Source organism: Pipistrellus hanaki (genome assembly GCF_964339955.1).
Source record: "Pipistrellus hanaki genome assembly, chromosome: 2".
Lineage (NCBI taxonomy): Eukaryota > Metazoa > Chordata > Mammalia > Chiroptera > Vespertilionidae > Pipistrellus > Pipistrellus hanaki.
This window is the reverse complement of record NC_140504.1, coordinates 196,685,286-196,709,188: the sequence shown is the minus strand read 5'-3', so window position 1 is coordinate 196,709,188 and position 23,903 is coordinate 196,685,286. Positions and strand designations below refer to the sequence as shown.

General features: G+C 42.9%; 1 protein-coding gene across 2 annotated transcripts in view; it reads right to left on the bottom strand.

The window, feature by feature from the left end:
• The window catches only part of RERE (arginine-glutamic acid dipeptide repeats), a 350,056-nt gene that overhangs the window by 172,558 nt on the left and 153,595 nt on the right, over positions 1-23,903 (bottom strand). Inside the window, exon 4 of one of the 2 annotated variants that reach the window (XM_084875723.1) lies at positions 19,325-19,450. The exons of the other annotated variant lie outside the window; for it this stretch is intronic. Coding sequence (XP_084731849.1) covers positions 19,325-19,450 — 126 coding nt within the window. The remainder of the gene's footprint in view (positions 1-19,324; positions 19,451-23,903) is intronic. 2 annotated transcript variants of the gene reach the window in all.

Genomic DNA, 23,903 nt, shown 5'->3' with positions numbered 1-23,903 from the left:
GCTAGAGGATTCTGGAGAAGCCGTCACTATGACTAACCATTATCCCTCTGGTGAGAACTGCAGAGGACACCAACAGTCAGAGGTAAAGTTTCTCCAGCTAGGATGCACTTCCCTCTCCTCCCTCTCCCCATGTCTGAAAAAGCCAACTCCCAATCTACTAGGATCCACTTCCCTCTCCCCCCTCTCCCCATGTCTGAAAAAGCCAACTCCCAATCAATCTACTAGGATCTGCTTCCCTCTCCTCCCTCTCCCCATGTCTGAAAAAGCCAACTCCCAACCTCTCGGTTCATTAAGACGCCTCCTCCTGCACCTCAGCCAGCAGACAGGTCCCATCTTGGCCTCCTCGGACGGTACACCATATGGCAAATCACTGCATTCTGCTACTGTCAGGACACCTGCTTAGGGCCAGCACCTCCCGCAAACTTCTGCACACGCTGAGGATAAGAATTTAAATTTTTTTTCTACCTTTCTTTTTTCAGTCCCTCCTCTGAATGTGCCTATTACCAAAAGCTACCTAATAAGAGGGTTTAATAAACAAGGCTTAATACACTGGAAGGAGACAAAGGCTGTATAGTAGGAAAAGTATTGCAATGCCAATATTAAGTATTATATTCATAGTGAAAACATTTTACATTTCTCAATGAAACAGGACAATGAAAACAAGACTTGAAAACACAAAATTCAACTAAATCACATGCCACTTCATTCTTATAAACTTGTTTCTTAAAATCCTCCCTACAATTTTCACCCTATTGTGAAACATACAACATACAAAAGAGGCTCACTCGCATCTACTCTGAACCAGTTTGAAAAGGTACCCTTTAAAAGTCACCTTTGCCCATTCTACAGCCACATCTTATCCTAAGAGAATAAAACTCAATCATATTTGCATAAATATATGTGGGTTAAGATGAAATTTTAGTTACAGCTATAACTAAATTCATAAATTTAGTTCTAACTTATGAAAATGTAAATAAACTTAAAATCTGCTGAAAATGTTCTTTTTATACCAATGATAACTATACAATATTTTACTCCATTTGGGTTTGTTTTTTTATCCTCACCTGACGATATTTTTTCCATCGATTTTTAGAGAGTAGAAGGTAGGGGGTTGGGAGGGAGACAGAGACATGGATATGAGAGAGAGATCGATTAGTTGCCTCCCACATGTATCCCGACCGGAGATGGGGAATGAACCCGCAACCCAGGCATGGGAATTGAACTTGAGACCCTCCAGTGCAAGGGCCGATGCTCTAACCATTAGGCAATGCTGGCCAGGCTGCTTTTGGCCTTGTCAGTATGCTTTTCCACTGCAGTTCTAATCCCGTGGCGTTGTTACACTCGTGGACCGGGCTGTGTTTACGCATCTGACGGTGTGTCGAATGGTGCTGAATGATGCTGACTGAGGTTTCAGACATGTCCAGCTGTTCCAGAGGTTGCTGGTTGCCTCGGTCAACTTGCATTCTCCTTAATAACGGAGCCTCTGTATTTACTGGAGCGCAGCCAAAACCAACCCAGCCCCCCGGGAAGCTTTATGTAAACCAACACTGGCAGGCAGGACTGCCAGCAGAGCTCTGCAATGGGCCTACCTTAGCTTCTGCCTGTGCGCCCCTCCAGCTGCCTGAGGTAGTGAAGAACCAGTTTCCCCCAATTCATTGCGGAGTAATACTTTTAAAAATACATACAAGACCGTGCCAATGCCAAACGTCTATAAAAGGTTCTAAATGATTAGCTCACTTTCCGTACTTCTCCCATGGCGGCCTAGTAACAATCACGGCCATGGCCATGACTTGAATGACACTGTCCGGGAGCCGGAGTCTGACAGCTGCAGCTGCAGTGGCCACGTGACCACGAAGAGGCCTTGAGAAAGGACCACCGAACAGACGCAGGAAACTAGCACCTGAGAGTCGCATGTGCGCCACCTGATGACACACCCTGGGTAACACCTCACTGTACGTGAGTGCAGGCCTTTCACCTCCCTGTCTTGGGGCTTTTATCACAGACAGTCGATCATAATAACCGATTCTCCTATATTTGTAGCGCACTGGAAATTTTTCAAAGCTCCATGTTACCTCTTTTTATTCTCACAGGAGGATAACGGTGGCGTAAGCAGAACACAAATTCTCCATCTGACAGACGGGGAGCCTACTCTCCTGAAAGAGTCAACAGCTGCCTGAAGTGACAGCACTGACAGCAGAGCTGAGCCTGGAAGCTGAGTGGCTCCTCTCTCCAGGAGAGCAATCTACTGCTCAGTGAGGTACAATTACTTATCATGATCATAAGTAAAATAAAATATACATGACCAGTGGTGCACTCACAATAAATTACATAAAGTGAGTATGCCACTGGGTAGAAAGATGCCACAAAAATGCCATGGTCAACTAGTGAAGACAAAATCCAATTTAATGGCTACCGTCTGAGTATATTGCATTTTTACAGTCATAACAAATGTATTTGTACAAAGGAGATGAAGAGGTAGAAATTACAGGCAATCTTCTATAATATTAAAAGTGGAATATGCTAAATAGACCAGATGTCCTTCTTGACGTCCTTCTTGACGTCCTTCCGGACGAAGTTGGGGCAAGGGAAGCCCGGGTCCCAGATGCCAGAGGGAAGCCGGCAGCTGGGGAAGGAAGGCCTACTCTTGCACGATTTTCGTGCATTGGGCTTCTAGTTTTATAACAACTTAGCCAGCCACATAGCAACTAATACAAATCACTTCAGTTTACGTTATAACACAAACCCTCGAACCCTAGTCTCACATACAAAAGTGAAACACTAATATCCTACCTGGATATGAATAAAATGTATCGATAAGTAATGATGTTTGTTAAAAATACTTTCGGTCATAATGTCGGGTAATAATAATATACCACCTTTGAATAGAAATAAGACTTCCGAGAATCACTGTATCAGAAGAGTTCTGTGCCTTCCTTCAGGGTGAAAAAGTCTGGCACAGAGACACCCCATTCGCTGCCCAGGATTCCCTCGTAGGAAGTGTCTTATTAAGAAGCCGATGGTTGGGATCAGTCATTTCATCTGTGGACTAATTTTCACTTGGGTAAATTTCCTTTGCCTATGTGGTATCAAATGTTTTATTTCATCAACAACAACCGCTAAAATAAACTTTCCCATATCAATACTTATCTGTTAAATATTAAATTAACAGGAAATCATACTTTTCATTAAATGCAAATTAAAAGGCACTTCTGCTGTTCTGAATATTTTGTTGCAAGATTTTTTTGAAAATTAGAAAAACACCCACAAGGAAAATTAAGACATGAACTTTTAGATATATTATTACAAACATTTAACCTTTCTAATTTTCTCTATAGATATAAACTGCCAAAGAAAAAACACATTTAATTGTTCCTAGTGTAAAACTCCTCAAGGATCATCAGTGAGGATGAGTTCTTAAAAGAAACACCTATCTGTTATTGTACTATACAAAGAACAACTGTGGGTAGGAAATTATAGAAAAAGATGCAGGCATAGCTGTAATGTACAATATTCACCCGCTCAAAATAATACGGGAAAGCCGAAGCCGGTTTGGCTCAGTGGTGGAGTGTCGGTCTACGGACTGAAGGGTACCGGGTTCGATTCCGGTCAAGGGCATCTGATTGCGGGCGCGTCCCCGGTGGGGAGTGTGTGGGAGGCAGCTGGTCGATGTTTCTCTCTCATTGACATTTCTAGCTCTCTGTCTCTCTCCCTTTCTCTCTGTTAAAAATCAATGGGGTATATTAAAAAAATAAAAATAAAAAAATAAAAATAATACGGGAAAGAAAAAGCAATCGCTGGCTGCCAACCACAAGCAATCCTTGTGGCTCAGGCCATGGCGGGGAAGGGAGGAGTCTTTGGAGGCTTCTTCAGGGGGTGAGCCTCAGTTCATACCAGGCTCGGGATCAGCAGCTACAGGCCCGTAGGCTACACTTTATTTGGTAAATACAGTCTGACTGGGACACAGTGTCAAATACTGACTAGGGCTGAGTCTGAGCAGTTGCCACAGAGAAGACAAAGCTGAAAACATTTACTACCTGCCCCTTACAAAAAGCTTACCACCCGGTACAACAAGCATCTGCCAATGAGTACCAAATGCTGGTAGTCACCTACTTGAGCAGATGGCACTTCTCTGGAAATAGTGGAAATGAGCCTTTTGTTTCATAAACAGCTGGTCAATCAGTTGGATGTATGTGCAGTACATACATAGTTCATGCGATATGAGTGCCCAGAAAAAAATTGACCCAAACACAAACCCTCTCCAACCTGTATGCCATACACAAACGACTCAGAAGTCCGGTGAGCTGCACTGATATTTCATCTCCTTTACAGAGAAAACACAATATGAATCAGAAAACAAATTTACCTAATGAATTAACTTCAGAGATTTATGGAATGGTGTGGACCTTTGGAAACAATGCTGACACAGAGAGTGCATCAGTGTCCAAGTACCAAGGCTCTCAAAACAACCTAAGAGAAATTCAAGTTCAATATTCCTAAAGGTCAGGTTATTAAACAAGACAGTGCTCATGGTATGCATCAGTTAAAAGGGAAAGTTAACTGGGTTTCGCCTCTTGTTGCTTCCATTAGCTGTTAAAATAGCAAGTGCTTAACTATTTAATTTGTACTGATGCTAATTTTTAATACACATTTTTATTGATTTCAGAGATAGAAACTTCAATGATGAGAGAGAATTAGCTGCCTCCTGCACATGCCATACTGGGGATCAAGCCGGCAACCCAGGCATGTTCCTTGAGCAGGAATCGAACACTGACCTCTTGGTTTATGGTCAACGCTTAACCACTGAGCCACACTGGCTGGGCTGTTACCTTTACTCTTTCTGTACTTCTTGTTACTTTTTCCCTTGGTGGGATTATGTTCCTGTTTTCAATAGTTTTCGTGTAAATGCCATTTTTTAGGAGGCATGTTTTCATGGCCCCTTTTGAGTACATTATCAGGGTCACTAAGTTGCTAACAAGCGGAAATACTATCTTTGATTCTTGGGTTCCCCAAGAAACAAGCAGAATGTGTCATTTCATCCAAGCAGGAACTAAGACAAAAGGTTGTCTAGGTATGAGCCTTCTGCCTTTCTCTCCAAAATATCAAAGGGCAAAATGTCTCCTTCCCAATAGAGCAGGAAATGCAAAAGAACTCCATCTCCACTGAAGGCAGCTTAAGAAAACAAGGTGGCAACTCAGACGTGTTCCCCAGATTACTGTGACAGAACATACTGTGTTCTAAAGACTCTCTCACTGGAACTAGATGTACAGTGAATCTGCCTACTGTAAGGCCACTTCTCTCTCTCCTAGACAGATCGCCATCCATGTCCTTACTTACTCATTCACCGAAATGAGCAGGGCAGAGTAGGAGCTATGAATCTGGCTGGGTAAACAGGAAACAAATGGCACACAGTCCGCCACAAAAAGCAGCACAACAAAAGATCACACCAGGAGGAAGGAGGCACAGAGAAGCAATAATGAACTATCGGGGGAAGACCAGGCTGCCTACAACTAGTGCCAGAGGAGCCCTGAAGGGCACTTCCGGCCCGGCTCAGACACCATCACTGGTGGGATGCCGTGTTCAGGAACTGCTCTCTCCCACAGCTTCCTGCACACCAGCCTGCAGCCTGCCTCCCCTCCGCAGTGAGCGCCCCCCCAGCCTCCCCGGCCGCTGGGCGCTGCTGTGCGGCCCATGAGCACAAGCCAACGAGGCGCTGTCAGCCGTAAGCTTTCAAAGACCTCGCTCTCTTTCCACCTTTCTTCTTTAGTCTCCATTCCTTCTCAGCCTTCTCACCCCCACTCTCAAGAAAGTAATTTTTAAATCTGGTCATTTTTCCAGGAAAGCAGAAATGTAATTTTACACCACCTCACGTCAGGTTCCACTACAGGGACTGACACTCTTTTTTTTTTTTTTTTAATATATTTTATTGATTTTTTACAGAGAGGAAGGGAGAGAGATAGAGAGCTAGAAACGTCGATGAGAGAGAAACATCGACCAGCTGCCTCTTGCACACCCCCTACTGAGGATGTGCCCGCAACCAATGTACATGCCCTTGACCGGAATCGAACCTGGGACCCTTCAGTCCACAGGCCGACGCTCTATCCACTGAGCCAAACCGGTTTCAGCAGGGACTGACACTCTTAACAGGGTTTTGTCAAGCTGACCAGCTCTTCCTGAGGCAGAATCAGAAAATCTTTCATCAACAGCATTGTCTCCAGCAGAAGAACATAAATCTATCGCAGCGCCCATTTGAAGCTCTGAGGGAGGCAGAGTCTGAGCTGCCCTCAGACGGTAGGACAGGCTTCCCACTTCACCAGGAAGAGCCCAACCGGGCCAGTCCCATGGGCAAGCCCGCTTGTGCTCCCACAGCCCACGCTCCTGCACGGCTTCTCCCAGCGGCGGACAATGGCAACCACATCCACCCACAGGCTCTTCCCTCTCCGCGCCCTCCCTCTGTGCTGTGTGAGACCAGTGCGCTACCAGCACTAAGACAACACCTTGCCAGTTTCCTGTCTTTGCCCCTGAAGCCCACAAGACGAGGTTGCTTTCTTTTGCAATCGGTTGTCTGACATCACACCAGCCACTTAACAGATTACACCCTAACCCTGTTAAAAGCTCCATAAAAGGAAGTCAACTCCTCATAGAAGGGCTCCATCAGCTGACTGAATGATTTTAAGACAAAATGCCTTGCAAACATCCCTACGCTACTGACAAATCACCAGCTGAGGCAAATCCCAGATAATGAAACACTGCAAGAATGGCTCTTGTTAATAACGTAGCCCTCAAGGAGCACTGATTGTTCTTTTCAGCAGAAGGAAAGAGTGTTATTTTCAGCTTCATAGCTCCGTGACGTCAGGAATTGCATCTCCATGCCTTTCCTGTCACGCAATCCTTTAACGGTCACCTGCGCTTTGTTGCCATTCCTCAATCCATTTCTAGAAAAGCCCTGCTTTCATGGATGCGTCTTCCCTACTTAAGCCACAGGAACTTAATCCGCAGCATTTCAAGTTCTGCAGATCAAACATATCTGTCAATTATCACTCACCAGCTGCTTTCCTTTTAAATAATTTTTACAATGCACCAGATATCTTTATGCATTCTCATCTTGTTTGTTAACAAATCTGCTCAATTTCTTAAAAGCAGCTTGATGTTCAATCATAATGTAAGTGTGCCAATCTATGGACATCTGTGGACATTTCTAATCACCCAAGATGCTACTAATAAAGAAAAAACCACTCACTATTTCTCCATCCCAACATGGACGGTCAGAAAGCTCCTAAACTTTCAAGGAAAATGAACTAAGTATTAAATTTAGCAGTAATACTAATTTATGAGTATTCCTGCATCTTTATATACCAGAAAAATACTCAAAACAATTTTAGACCGAAAACAAGCCAATGATTTATGATTCAAGTACAAATCAAACTGCTCTCATCATGACAGAACGTTCTACACTCCAGTCACACTATCTAGTACCCCACCGACATCTCTGAGCTATCATTAGGTTGTGGACATGAGCTCTGCCTTCCCACTGAGCGTGTGGGAGTGGGAGCCTGGGGAGGCAGGCATTTCAGCGGCTAATTTGCCTTTGGATGTGATTCTAAAGCATCCCGCCATGACTCTTGGGACCAAGGAACCATAATGCCAAGGGCTTCAGGGGCAAGGTCCCCACACGCATCTGTTACTGGCCACCAAAGGCATGGCGGTCCTTCTGCTTTGCCACCCACGCTGTGCACTGTTACAGGCGCCAGGCAGTGCAGAGCACTCTCCATTCGGTCAGGCATCGGGGAGAATCACCATTGCCAACAGGCGGCGGCCTCACAACCCAGGCCTCGGTGTGAGAGGAACCATTTTCTGTTGTAAGAGCACAGCCCTTCCAATAAACATTCAAAAGTCCAAAACCAGCCTTAAATGAAAACAATAACATATTAAAATAGCTTTGTACTGTGTTAGCTGAAAAACGGATATGCAAATGTGTACAAGATGTATGCTGTATGAGTTTCACAAGCCCATGAGAATTCCAACAGGGCAGGGGAAAATGTGACTTGAGCTGGATGTTAATATCTAATCACTGAAACTATAGCAGACAAAAGTACTCTCCTGGCATACTCCTCTCTCGTTTTCACAGGAGATGGAAGACAAAGGGGAAAGACACCCAATGGTCACCTCCTTCTAGAATAGGGGTGTCGAACTCAATCAGAGAAGGGGCCAAAATCTAAAATCCAGCCTAAATCGTGGGCCGAATGGTTTACTGAACAGTCATAAACTGACAATGTCATAAACTGACAGCGGAGTGCAGTGATGACAGCGCGGTGCAGGCCACATTGCAAGGCCTGGCGGGCTGGATTTGGCCCGCGGGCCTTGTGTTTGACACATGTGTTCTAGAAAAACAAAATAAAATAAACATGCACACTATTTCTCTGGCTAGTATTGGCCAATCTTGTTCCTGTTTTAAATGAAATACTCCCTGGTGGAGGGGGGGAAGAAACTGAACATAAATTGTGCACCTATGGATGAGGACAATGGGGGGTGCGGAGGGGGCGGAGGGTGGAAGAAATGAGGAACCTTTGTAATAATATGAACAATAAAGATTGATTTAAAAATAAATAAATAAATAAATAAATAAATAAATAAATAAATAAATAAAATAAATACTCCCTCTGTTGACGGTCCCATTCAGTCACATTTAATGTACGCCTTTTTTTAAAAAAATAAATCCTTATCTAATTTTTAAAATATATTTTATTGATTTTTTACAGAGAGGAAGAGAGAGGGACAGAGAGCCAGAAACATCAACAAGAGAGAAATATCAACCAGCTGCCTTCTGCACACCCCCCACTGGGGATGCGCCCGCAACCAATCATATGCCCTCAACCAGAATTAAACCCAGGACCCCTCAGTCCGCAGACTCACATTCTATCCACTGAGCCAAACCGGCTTCAGCCTTATCTAGTTTTCTAAGTACTTTTTTTCTTGTCTCATAAATGAAGCAAACTATTATTCAATTGTTATGGGACAACTTCTCAGAGTCAGGAACTGGTCCCGTTGCCAACAGAAAGGTGGATGAAATGCTGCCCCTTCATTCAGTCTGCCCAAAGACTGACCACAGGCATAAGGTAGCCATGATGGCAGGGAGCTGGCTGGCTGGCTCTCGAAGAGGAGCAAGAGATGGGGAGTTGGGGGATAAAGAGGACCACTTTTTATTTTATTTTCAATGTGTATTTTACAATTTTAATATACTCATCCTCTGGATTCTCTATTTTGTAATTTCATGATTTTGACTCTGAAAGTTTACATGCAATCAAATAACTAAATAATACTACCACAATTATCACAAGTTAGTAAGTAAATAAGATAAACACAATACGCTACGCATGTGCCAAGTAAGAGCAAAGTCACCTCATGCAAAAATGCACAATAGAAAAACGGAGTCACCACAAGAACCCAGTAGTCTTAACATGCCATATATGACCCCCTAGTCCCTAAGGATCTGCACCCTAAGCCATCAGTCACAAATATATGTTTAAAAGTGGCTATTTCATTTCAGCAAAACATCATCATCCATTCTATTAAATTAATGTTGGTAGCTAAAATTTTATTGGTTTTATAGTTTTGTCTGAACTAATTTATAAACTGACTCTTAAAGCTGTGCTGGGGATATAAACAAGGAGATTACACCTAACGGTGTGTTGGAGAAGGTGGGAAATGAAGGTGCGAAGGGCACTCAGGTCCTGGAGCTGCGCCAAAGCTCCCATCCCGCACAGGCACGGCCAGACCTGCGTCTCTAACGGTCACTGGGATGGAAGCCAGACCTCCATCCGCTGAAGCTGGCTGCCCAGCAGAATCTCCTGGGGAGTTCTTAGAAAAAGCTACGGACTCCTGGGCCCTAGTCCAGAACCACTGAAATAAAAACCACTTTGCAAGTGAGGAAACTGAGGTGCAGAGAAATTAAGTAATTGGATCATAAGCAAATGTTGCCAACATGAATCAAGCCAATATCATAATTTCAACAGTAAAAATGTGTATTTTTTAAAACACATGTGTGATCTATTTCTTTCAAGCAGCTTTTCTCTCCCTGGAGCCAAAAAATGGAACAAAACACCATCACAGATTTTTCCTCTTACTACAAAAAAACTCAAAAAAACAAAAACTGAAAAGTCATCAAGTCCTTTCATTGCTACAACAAACAAAAACACCTGAGGGCTCAAAAATTCTCTTCCACCCTTCATCTCTCTCACTTCTTCATGCTTTTCTTTCCATCCTTCTTCCCTCCCTCCCATCTCTCTCTCACTTTATTAAAAATTCTCCAATTTGAATTGATAGGTGAGTGCTGATCAGTTTTTCAAAGACAGTGATTTGTTTAAGTACAAAATAATTTTTTTTAAAGGTGGACATTCTGCAACTGCCCCAGAGAGTCAGGCAAAAAATAACCAACAGGAACTAACAGATGTGTGAAAGCTTGGAGAAGAACAGGATATTCACATGGCCTCAAAGCTTCTCCGTACAAAGTACTTACTGATTACAAAGGGAAAGTTAGTAACTTACCCACGTGACCAAAGGTAACGTCACCAATAATGTGACAAGCTGATCTCATGTGTCCTCTGAAGGAAGGTGCTTAGGACACAATACCACTAACATAACAGTCCTGCCTGCAATGTATAACCTCAATTTAATAACTAGGAAACAGTGAACTACAAAAATCTGGGCTGCCCAATTTAAAACATGCCAATGTCATGAAACAAAGAAAAGAAAGAAAAGAAAAGAAAAGAAAAGAAAAGAAAAGAAAAGAAAAGAAAAGAAAAGAAAAGAAAAGAAAAGAAAAGAGGAAAGGAAAGAGGAAAGGAAAGGAAAGAAAAAAGGAAAGGAAAGAAAAAAGGAAAGGAAAGAAAAAAGGAAAGGGAAGGGGAGGGGAGAGGAGGGGAGGGGAGGGGAGGGGAGGGGAGGGAAGAAAAAAGGTGAGGGGAGGGGAGGGGAGGGGAGGGAAGGGAAGGGAAGGGAAGGGAAGGGAAGGGAAGGGGAGGGGAGGGGAGGGAAGAAAAAAGGGGAGGGGAGGGGAGGGGAGGGAAGAAAAAAGGGGAGGGGAGGGAAGGGAAGGGAAGGGAAGGGAAGGGAAGGGAAGGGAAGGGAAGGGAAGGGGAGGGGAGGGAAGGGAAGAAAAAAGGAAAGGAAAGAAAAAAGGGAAGGGAAGGGAAGGGGGAAAGGGGAAGGGGGAAGGGGGAAGGGGGAAGGGGGAAGGGGGAAGGGGGAAGGGGGAAGGGGGAAGGGGGAAGGGGGAAGGGGGAAGGGGGAAGGGAAAAAGGAAAAGGAAAAGGAAAGGAAAGGAAATGAGCTGTTCCAGGTTAAAGGGGACGAGAGAGACACATAACTAGTTTCAAGGATGATGTTGAACTGGCTACTAGACAAGAAAAACAAATTGCTATCAATGGCAAAATGTGTTTATAGACTAGATGATAGCATTGTAACACTGTTAAGTTTGCTGATTTTAATGGCTATATGGTATCTATATAAACGAATGTCCTTGTTCTATGCGATATACTTTTAAGTATTTCGGAAATAAGGAGTCAAGACATCTGTCTGCATATTACTCTCAATTCAGAACAATGGGATAAAAGACCTCAAAACAGACCCACATAAACAGAGTCAACTGGGCTTTGTCAAAGGAGCAAAGGCAACAGGACAGAGCAAGGCAAGTATCTCAGCAAAGGAGGCTAAACAACTGGGCACCAACAAGAAAAGAAATCTAGACTTTATGCCCTTCACCAAAATTAACTCACAATGGGTCACAGACCTAAATGTAAAATGCAAAACTGTAAAATTCCTAGAAGACAACATGGGAGAAAACCTAGATGGCCACAGGAATGGTGATGTCTGTTCAGCTTCAAAATCAACAGCACATAACCCACAAAAGCAAGAATTGGTAAGCTGGGCTTCATTAAAACTAAAAATGTCTGCTCTCCAAAAGTCACTGTGGAGAAAAGAAAAGGACAAGTCATAGACTGGGGGGAAAAAATTTGCAAAGGACACATCTGTCATCCAAAGTATATACATGAACACTTCACACGACAATAAGAAAATAAACAACTCAGTTAAAAAATAAACCAGAGACCTTAACAGACATCTCACCAAAGAAGCTACACAGGTGGTAAATAAGCATCTGAAAAGTACTTTCATATCGCATGTCATGGGGAAACGCGAACTACAGCAGTGAAATACCACCATGCACCTGCTGGCATGGCCACGATCCAGAGCGCCAATGCTAAAAGAACTGGAGCAACAGCAACTCTTCATTCACTGCGGGTGGGATACAAACTAGTACAGCTACTTTGGAAAACATATTTCGCATATTACTAAGCGAAAGAAGACAATATGAAAAGGCTTCTGTGTGATTCCAGCTACATCTGTATGACATTCTGGAAAAGGCTAAATTATGGAGACAGCAAAGCAATCACTGGTTCCCAGGGATTGGGGAGAAGGGGGAGTGAACAGGCAGAGCACAGAGGATCAGGGCAGGGGAACTCCTCTTTATGAAACTGTAACAGTGGGTTCGCGGCTTTAGAAACCTGTCTAAACCCATCGCATGTTTAACACAAACAGCGAAGCTAATGTTCGCTTGGAAGATGATGATGTGTCAATGCAGATTCGGCCATTATTCCATCTTACCTCTGCTGGGGGTGTTGCTAACGGGAGAGGCTGTGGTGTAGAGTGGGGAAGTTTGTGGGAAATCTCTGTACATTCCGCTCAATTTTGCTGTGAATCTAAACTGCTCTAAAAAAAATCGTGTTAAAAAAAAGAGAGAGAGAAAACAAACAAATGAAGAAATATCTAACATTCAATCTAACTGTAAAGCATGAGACCAAAGATAAAAACAGAAAATACCAACTTCCAGGCATGAGACGTAATTACTATACACTCTGAAAGAACTGGTTAACCTTAGGCGTATTACATGAATTTCACTGACAGCCTTTAGTCATAAGGAATACCGCCACCTGAAGAATGTACTATGGTATCCTAAAATGGGGTGGGGAGGGGCTAACACTACAAATAAGCTAAACTAAACGCAAGCTTCCCGTCCATGGCATGGAGGGCCTTGGACTGCCTGGCAATTCGCACTGGTAACGTTAATTCTAGAGAACTTGTGAAGCCCGGGACTTCCACGTTTTTGCTTAGATGTTTTCTGAACAATCTGAAACAGCCCGAAAATGGCAAGGGTGAAGACCGAACCGTCCCTGTGCGCAGTGAAGGGCAATGCGCTGTGCCTGGGGAAAGGAAGCGCCACAACCTTAGAAGCCATCGCTGCAGCTCACACAGACCCACGATTACAAAAGGCTGCTTACACAGTAGGCAGTTTCATAAAATCATAAGGTTGTTCAAATCTACGCTCTGAGAGGGTGGCGCCATGCCCCTTTCATAAAAAAAGGAGATGAATACGGTGGAAAGACAGCCGTAAGAACAAACTAGCTAACAATTAGCCTTTACGGCAGAGCAGGGTATGAAAACAGCCGTTCCAAGAGAAAGGAATTGTTCAGGAAGCAGGTACACATTAGTCGGTTGGGTGTTTTAAGAATTTTTAGCCGTGGCCAGTGTGGCTCAGCTGGTTGGAGTGTCGTCCCATGCACGGAAGGGCACGGGTTCCATTCCAGTCAGAGCACATACCCAGGTTGCAGATTTGATCCCAGTCTGGGCGTACATGGCAACCGACTGATGTATCTCTCTCACACTGATGTTTCTCTCTTTCTCTCTCACCTCCCTTCCTCTCTCTGAAATCAATTCTCACACACACACACACACACACACACACACACACACACACATACATATACACACACTCACACACACACCACACACACACCACACACACACACACACATATACACACACTCACACACACACCACACACACCACACACACCACACACACACACACACACACACCATACCCTCAGATATTTTTCCTATTGCTTTCTGAAGAGTGTGGAAGGGAGGGAGAGAGAGAAAGATCAATGTGAGAAAGACACATGGATTCTTGCCTCCCGCATGAGCCCCATCTGTGGCCAGGGGTCTTACCTGCAATCCAAGTACATGCCCTTGACCAGGAATTGAACTTGAGACACTTTGGTGCGAGAGCCGAAGCTCTAACTGCAGAACACATTGGCCAGGGGGAAAAATTTTAAGAATTTTTAAAAACTTGCTACATTAAAACCCAATAGCTATTAATCATCTTTCATTTAGGGTGGCTGGGCTAATTCAGCATTTATATTGACATTTTTTCTGAATTCAGTAATTTTAGCACTTTTAACTACAATTAAAAGTAAAAGGCAGTAGTTATTTTTGGCATATTTAATGTCAACTGGGGAAGCCACAGTAAATACTGAAAAAAACAGGCTATCTTCAGAAACTCTTGAAAAGCTAAACAAGCAACCAGATTACAGTTCTTTATAAGCAGCAAAGAGGAAGAAATATAACCACTCTACTTTTAAATAGCATTTGATAATAAATGCTTGCTTTTCGTTGTTAAATGGTACTGAAGTCCCAAGTGTGAGAAGTATCAGCGTTAGAAACAATACTTAAAAATAACGAATGTCTTACATAAGCCAAAAATGATGCTGTTTTAACACTGGTTGGAGATGCAGTCACGAACGCTAACCCCGGTCGGAAGTAAAGGGTTCTCAGCTGTTAAGGAGGCACAGGGCACACCGCACGGCCGGCCTGAGCAGCACCGTTGCAGGCGGAGGAAACTCAGGAGCGGCAGAGAGCACTGACCGGGCCCGGGGCCTGGCGTCCGGCCTGAGCAGCCCGCTGCGAACCGGGGCTGGGAAGTCATTGGGCTCCGGTTTCCCATCCTGGTACCGGGCAGGTTTACCTACACGGGGGTGGATTTATTCCAAAGGAAGTGCAACACCAAATGTCTTACATGTACCAAGTCTTACCAGACACAAACACAGACTAATAATCAGACTACAGGAATTCCTTTTCAAATGTATATCATAGTTAACCCTTGAAGAATATAAGTCCACTTAGACTCGAATTTTTTCAACAAATACTGTACAGTTTTCTATCTGCAGAGGGGAGTCAGCAGATGCAGAGGGATGACCGTATGCACTGATCCATGCCATTTTATATAGGGATTTGAGCATCCTCGGATCTTAGTATCCACAGGGTCCTGGAATCAACCCCCTCTCCCCCACAGATACCAAGAACAACTTAAGTTTTAGGGGAGTCGACGTTACAATGGATTTTTTACTTTAGGGGGGACTGACTCCCACATTGATCAAGGGTCAACTGTAGATGCTATTAAGATGAATGAAAAGGGAACTCACAGTAGCTGTCGGTCATGCATTTCTTTTAAACAAAAGGACACTAAAGATATGACCACAAGAGCCAACAGGAAAACAAAATTCACTGTAAAACGCTCAGTGGCAGGAGCCCTCTACCATACCAAGTGTGGAGCAGCATGTGGGCTCTGGAGCTTTCTAGAACAGTGGGGGCAAAGGCAGGCATCATGGCAGGGTCACGGGGAGAAGGCGCCGTGAGACCAGTGAAGGTTATGTAAAACCAGGGTAAGTTCCTGAGTCCTGCCACTCACTCGGGGCAAGATTTTATACAAATGCAAACCTCAAGTTTTCTCATCTGCACATTAAGTAAATATCAGACTGTTGTGGAGATTAAATTGATCAAAAGAGCAGCAGAGTGCCTGGGCTCAAGTAAACGCTCAGTGTTAGTTTACCTCCTTAACAACAGCTAGTGATTTGAGGTTTTAAATGACCTACCAGCTTTTAATCTTAATTTTTAGATTTTTTCAACATTTTAGGAATCTGATTAGTATCTATGGTTGAAAAGTATACTCTCTGCAGAAAATTGCTCTACATATAAGACTTGCCAAGCAATTTTAGGAATTTAATAGGGTCTCTTAAACTCAGAGAAACCACCTGGGGATCTATGTCCATATTAAGGATGTCTAAAAGCTAATAGTTTAGTTAAAACCTGAATTTGGCCCAGCCAGAATGGCTCGATGGTTGAGTGGCAACCTATGAACCTGGAGGTCATGGCTCATCCCATGTCAGGGCACATGCCTGGGTTGTGGGCTCCATCCCCAAGTGTAGGATAAGCAGGAGGCAGTCGATCAATGATTCTCTCTCATCATTGATGTTTTTATCTGTCTTTCCCTCTCACTCACTCTCTGAAATCAATAATATATATATATATATATATATATATATATATATATATATATTTTTTTTTTTTTTCATTTTAAAATCTGAATTTGTATAACAAATATCTATGTGATAACAGATAATGCTTAATGAATGCTTATATATGGTATTTAATTATTTCAAATAGACAGTATCATTATACCCATTTTCTAAGTGAGAAAACTAAGGGTTAGAGAGGTTGATTAGTATGTCCTGTCATACAAGAACATGTCTAAAGGAAAAAAAAAATGTTCTCCAAAAGATAATGCACCAAAAGCCAGTAAGTTTAAAAAAAAAAAAAGACTGAAATAAAACAGCTCAACCCACTACCTTATTTATATTATATATGTTAGCCACACACAAATATATGACTAAAAAGTAAAGAAGCCCAATGACTAAACCCCCTCGCCAGCCTGATGCCTGAGGAAGAGGACAGGTGCAGCCAATAGAACCAGCCTGCAGAGCCCGTCCTGACAGCACACATGAAACCGCATCCCTTCAAATGGCCGCGCCATTTCTGCTTGGGAGTCTCTTGTGCCATTCACACCACCTTACACTGGATCATCTCTGCCCAGGCACCAAGGATCTGAGCAATGTTTTCTTTGCGATCTCATCTCCCTCACTACCCCCGAACTACCAGTAAACACAGTACTTTTTGCTAAAAAACATCCAAGCTAACAGATTCTCAATTACAAGTAAAAGTGTTGCATTTCCAGTACAAATACTTTAAAAATGGTCAATAAGTTAAAAATTTATAAAATTAAATCTTATGAGTCAATAATCTACTAATGTAGAAACACAGATCACATATAACTGAATACGCAAAGCAAGTTAAATTATGATGCAAGCAATGCCAGGGCATAAAACTAAAATAACAAAAATGGTCTATTAGCGAAGACATCTGGTGTATCATGGCAAGAAACATTAATGATATTGTCTGCAACCCTGTAATCAATTTTTCCCCGGCAGCTCTCTCATTACATGTATTAGATCTGTGCGCCTGCAGAATTTATGAGAGCCCCACACGAGGTGGGGTGGGAGGGAGTTTTGCCAATTGGATCCGATTCAGATCCAGCTCAAATGACTTTGGCAGCTTGAAGCATTGTTACAGAACAATCAATACAGTTAGCTTTCTGCAGCAGCGTCTGGACTGAAAGATTTATCATCTTATTACAGAATCTTCTCAAGCCTTCACATGATGGTGCCTGAGTGCACCACCCATCATAAACTTATTTAAATATTCAGTGACCACAACCCTTTCACTGCTAAAAATTAAATAGTGGCCATCACTAATGCTCACAGAACAAGTTTACTGTTATGGGAAAAATTTTCAATCTATTTAGCAAATCCTGGTTGGCGAGTACCGTGGAAATGAAACAGTCTAACAGTGACATCCACGCTGATTGGACGATAAAGAAACAATTACCTGACAGCTAACAGCCACTTCTTAGATACATATGGAAATAAGACACTAAGTGGTAAAGGCTGAAGCTTCTGAAGTAGGTAGTCAAGTCAGGACTCTGCTAATTTGTCCCTTAAAATGTCAGTCTCTCTCCTCAGGGATTAAAATTAGACTTTTCTCCACTGCACTGGGTTTATCTCACATTATGAATGGCTGTTATAGCAATAATTCCAAGGCTTCCATAATGTGAACCTTTTTTCTGGTCTAATTCTTGATAAATTACACTGGCGATTACCCAAACATGAAACTGTTGCTGTGACAATTATTCCTGATTTTGGTACAATTATTAATACCCCGTCTCTATTGTCTGGGTCCTCTTCATTTTATGCCTGGATGACAGCCCAGCCTCCTAACTGGAACTTTCCGTCTCTCCCCACTCCACCCAGCGCTCTGCTTCCCAGTGAAGCTTCTTAGGCAGTGACGTGCACATTGGCTTGCCGGAAATAAAAAAGGCTCTTCCGACTATCACACAGAACTGCCTTTTCTGACCTTCCAGATCCTTATGATCCAGCCCTATTTTATATCCCGCCTCTGCCTCCCAAGCCCCACTAACCTGTGCTCTTCACTGCCGTCCGGTGGTCTTCTCACAGCTCGCAGCTTCACCGGCTCACAATCTCTGTGCTTAGGGACAAGCTGACATGTACACCTGGGAGGCTCGGCACTCTGCCTGGCCACACGTGACTGATGCATCAAAAACATCGCCAGTCCTCAAAACTGCCCCCTACCACCACAACCTGCCCGGTCCTATGGCCCTTTGGAGCACTCTCTTCTCTTACCGACAGGACCGTTCTCACTGCAAAGGAGCAATGCATTCCCAGGCCCAGGATCCCAACTGCATGTGCCTCTGTGATGACTACCCCCTGTGTCATTTTGAGCCCCATGGTCAGATTACATGCAAGAGAAAAACAGGTCTTACATTTCTCAATGGTTAGAGCAGTTGATCAGAACAATAACACCTATCTTTCAGAAAGCTTTCCCATTAAATCCTCACAAATAAAGGAAAAGACAGTGTGTACACAGCTTTCAGGAAAGGTTGGACAGAAGACAGAACTAGCCCTCCAAGATCGTGCACCGGGTCCTGTGTTCCAAGGAACCACCAGCTAGGGACATGGCGTCCTGCTACACCTCACAACACCCACGTTACCACCAGGTGACGGAGGACTGAGCGGCGTACAGCTGGGAGTACTCTATCTACGCTCACCCCACGCCTTCAGTGCTTTAGTCTGTATCTGCCCTGCAGAGAAGCCTAGCAACACTCTACAAAGCTGTACCCGAGAGGACAGCACCCAGCACAGCTGAGATCTGTGGGCCACGAGTCCCAATGGTCCCGGGAAACGCACATTCCGGGCTGGGTCTCACTTACCCCGTCCCCCATTTCAGTTGCCAACATCCATACTCGCTGCTGACTGCCAGCTCCTGCTCCTTGCAGCAGCCCAGCATGCTCTCTGCTGGTGCCAAAACACCCTGCGCTACCAAACCCGCTACCTTCTGGACTGTCCTAGAGGGGTAAGGCAAGTCCCGTGTTTTGCTTCCTCTGTGCATGTACTTGTCACTCCTTTAAAAACACATACAATACAGCACATCTTTAAAGGGGCCTGGGGAGGGAGGTAATGTTCCTATTTTATACCCTATGGGATATAAAATATTGACAGCTTTAAAAACGGGATTCTCCTTACCCCTACAGGCCCTCTCCCGGCTTCAGAAAGATGCTGTGGCGGCTGTGATGCCACCGGCAGAGAGCATGCTGGGGGCTCACACAGAGCGGGAGTTGGAGATCTGCAGCAGGCCTGCGAGGTGTGGACCTAAAAAAGAAAAGAGTTTTAAGTTAACGCGCCCAACGTGCCCTCACACCTGGTTACTAGGGGCACTCAGCACACCAGCAAGCATCTGCACAGCCCGTTAGCAGATGGCATCTGAAATCTCAGAGAATTTGTTCGGCCACTAAAGTTAACCTTTCTGCATGAATCAAAACCATTTCCTTAATTAGCTCAGCGTGAACAAGCATATGACCCTTCCAGCTTTACACTTTAACCTGGATCCCGTCACAGAGCAGTATGGTGTGTGCCCCCAAAATAACCAAGTTAACATGACACAGAGCCAAAGCACATGACAGTGGCATGCTTTGTGTATAATAAAAATGAACCCCAAGTGGACAAAGTGAGCTTTCAGAAGTGTTTCTAATGAGAGATGCTAGAGTCATAAGACATGTACTTAATAAGGAAATAGTCAAAGCATTAGGGGTTTCAAAGAAAGATCCTAGCATTTTCTCAAAGTCCTCTTTGATCTGAGAAAGTGAAAGGCAAGGGGAAAGACGAAGGCTTAGCAGCAGAGGAAAACACCATTCAGATGAGTTTCCGTTTTCTCCAGTGCCTGTAAGGTAAGTACAGTGACCAGGCACAGAGCATAAAGCTCAAGAAAGACATTATTTCTTTTAAGGGCAAAAGCAGTTTGGTATTTTTAAGAAAATAGAAAATTTAAAACCAGCAAATGATTAGAGAGCAACTTCTGAAAGCCAGCACAGTTCTTTTAAGTATCAAAAAAGATATCTCAGTAAGTTTGAATATGAACCCTTTCAAACATTCTAGAGAGCAATACATTTTAAAAAAACACACACACAAAAACACTAACAATTCAATTTCATGAAGTTTTAAATGAACTAAAAACATCATTCGACTCAAATGCTTATATAAGATTTCTGTTCTTAAAGTTGTTTAAAAATTACAGAGAAGCAAACTTTTTAATATTAAATCTTTTTAGGGAGTCCTGTCACATTAACTCCTTTTGAGAAGCAAAGAATCATTCTCTAACAACTTCCTGTAATTTAAGATTTAATGTTTATGTCTAACAAACAAAACAGAAAAACCCCAAGAAGATAAGCTAATATTGGGCATGTCTCGATCATGGTGGTTTTCTTTTCCTTCTCCCCTCAGATCACCTCCGACAGCCCACGCTGGCCCCACGCTTTGTGTGTGGTCAGTCTGACTCCCACCGTCCGGGGTACAATACGGGATTAAATCAGTGTTAGTAGTCATAACCTCCTCCACCACACACCTCCCGCCTCCCCCTACCAACACTACAGACTCCAAACCAAAGCGTCAACTGTGCACAAGAATGTGAAGTATACTCAATACTTTTTATCATAAGCATCAAACGGAAATAATTTTGTGGTTAATCTCTTGCACTAGAAATTCAATTACTCAGACCACTCAAATCCTTATACATTCAAATCAAGGGTTTCAAACAAAAACACCTAGTAAATAATTTCTAAGCACCCTGGCAATATTTTAAATACACAAAAATTCAGGCAATGATTAAAATATTTTAAGCATTAAAAAAGGCATCATTTCAAAGCATATCATTGTTCTTATTAAGGAATCAGAAAACTGACACAATATCTCAGTTTCCCTCATTTTATTTCAGTTCTAATAAGCTTTTTAGACTATTTGAGCTGATTCTTAACACAAACATCCACATCCAAATTACAAGTTTCCAGTTGTATGGAATTGAGTTTGAATGACAAGACTTTGTAAGTATCCTTGCACTGCAGATCTCTGCAAATATCAAATTGTCTCAAACTTCCCTAAGCTTCTTTTTAAAAAATTAGAATACCTAGAGTCTTCCGCATTGAAAAAAAAAATTATATATAGAGAACAGGCTTAGTAAATAACATTTAAGATAAATATTTTATGAAAATAAATGGAATTAAGTAAAACTTTTCCAGTGGTTTCTTAAGAGTCCCAAAATCCATATAAATTAGGACAAAATGATTTACCAACTTTACAGTAACCATGAACCATTAAAACTTTAAATCCCATGTGGTCTATGACTGTCAGTCATGAGTGAGAACAGATCGATGAGAAGCTGAATAAATGGGGCCAATAAACTGCTCTTAGATTATTTATTCCCAAAGCCTCGTTTTGATTTTCACTTGCGTGAATACCACCACCCCAGCCATTTATAAGCTGACATTCATATCATGCAAAATGGTTGTGGTGATTCAAAATAACTCTCAACATGACTGCTCTAGAACTGGGGGAGGAGTTAGCAGCCAAGATCCAACATCACCTCACCTGGCTAAGAGATTTCATCCTACTCTTGACTATATAAGATTACATACAGATAACATCGAATCTACATGTGAAAAAGACACTTAGTACTGGAGCATCGACAGCAGGTCTTCTTTTTGTTCATCTTCGTGTCATTATAACACTGAGGAGCTGTCTTAGGAACTTAATGCTTCTTTATATCAACTAGCTGTGGTAGAACTGGTTTGTTACATGTCATTCCCCTTAAATTCACAGAACCTTCAACCACCTTCAGTGAGGACTGAGTGTGGTTGTTATTGGTGGCTTACACCAAACAGCACTGAGCAAGTTCATTAATTACAATGCTATGGAAACAACCAAGCAACCTTGGCCTTTATTTTAAACAAAGAAGGAAGAGAAAAGCCGTGGCCCTCCCTAAGCATCCTCTGGCACCATCAGTCGCACACACCTCTCCGTGGTGAGAAGTCGGGGTGCGAGAGGGCTGCCCGCTGCGCACTCACTCTGACAGTGAAAACTAAGCCAGAGAAAGGAGCAGCTCCTCTAAAGAGCCGCCCGCCCCACACCCCGCTATCCCTCTCTAAGTAACACTCATTCCTCACCCAGAAAACTGAAAACATGGATGACAAACTTCACCGTTTTCACCTCCTTGTCCAACGTTACACTCCAGCAACAAAGCTGCGGCTGGGTGGTACTGACCTTGTGGGGGACGAAAAGAAAGAACTCGAAAAAGAAAGACTAGTTCTGCAGGCCTGACTAAGAGAAACAAAGACAGCCGCTGCTTCACAGAGAAATTAATCATAGTAAGACATTTTTCCTATCAGCTGGCCTCTGGGATGTTTACATGTATACTGAGCCCTCATTTTTCTTTGCCAGAACTATTATAGAGAACTCAAAACATTATAGTAATACCTAAACAATGTTCTGACTTTGGCCACCCTCACGTAAACTTCCTGGAGAAAATAAAAAACCGACTTTTAAAGTATTTTAAGGATAGAATTTTATTATTTAAGTATAGAAAATGTTAACACATTACAAGCTTATACAAAAAGTAAAGAAGCAGATCTCTTTGGCTTGAATAATAAACAGAAGGTTAATCTGTAGCTAATGCAAACATTGTATCAAACTATGACTTTTACCCAGTGAAGTCCTTCCACTGAAATGTTACTTCATTCAATAGTCAATAAGTATTCATTGTGGACCTCCTGTGGGCTGGGCAATATGCCAAGTGCTCAGTGCACACCAATGAGTAAAACTGGTGTGGCGTCTGCCCTCACACAGCTTACACCTAAGCACACATCAACGTCATGGTCTTTGTCATTCCATGGCCCAGGCCCTGTGCCACTAACCATTGTGTAGGCTTAGCTTTTAACCAAAAAACAATCTACCTGCAAGATAGGTGCTTTCTATTCCAAATTCAGAAGTAAATAAAATTAGGTTAAGAGGATTAAGTGCCTTGCCGAAGGTCATGAAAGAGAGCAACTGATGGGACAAACTGATGTCAAGGTCAAGCTGTCCATGCACTGTTCTATCCCTAATCTCAGTCCCAGAAAAACATCTCAAATTCTTAAGTAGCCACGTTCAAATTAATGTGGACTTCCTGCCCCACCACCAGAGCAGTTTTAATAAAAGAATCGCCTAATGTTAAAATGGTACATAACGATAACTCACTGTATGTACACATGTATGTACGCACAAAGAGTGCGCATAAATGTGTCTCTCACACCTACCAGCATTATCTATGTAAAGATCTCTAACAAAAAATGAGAGGATATAATTACTTATCCTCAATAAGTTTCCATTTTAAAGAAGGAATAGCTGGTTCTTTTTTCTTTTTTCTTTTTATGGACGCTTCCCGGATGTGTGTGTCGTCCTTGCACAGGGGCCACGCTAATCTGCTCTGTACTGCTCCCATTTCATGTGTGTGCTGCTGAAGTGAACACGAATAGCAGGTTCTTACTTTTATTCCACTTCTGAGAAATTCAACTTGGGGTAGAGAGGCCATTTTAATAGTAAATGGAACCTAAGAAGAAGCTACTTTTCTGCAGTTGTGATTTGTTGTGATCAGCTGTTGGGGTGTAACCCTGTCAAACCAGGAACTGGAAAGAAATTCCAAATGCCCTCTCCCTGCTGCTCACATTTGGCAACGACACAAAGAGGGAAACTGAAATCTGGAATAACCTGGTCCCCACAGTCACAGCAGTAACCGGAG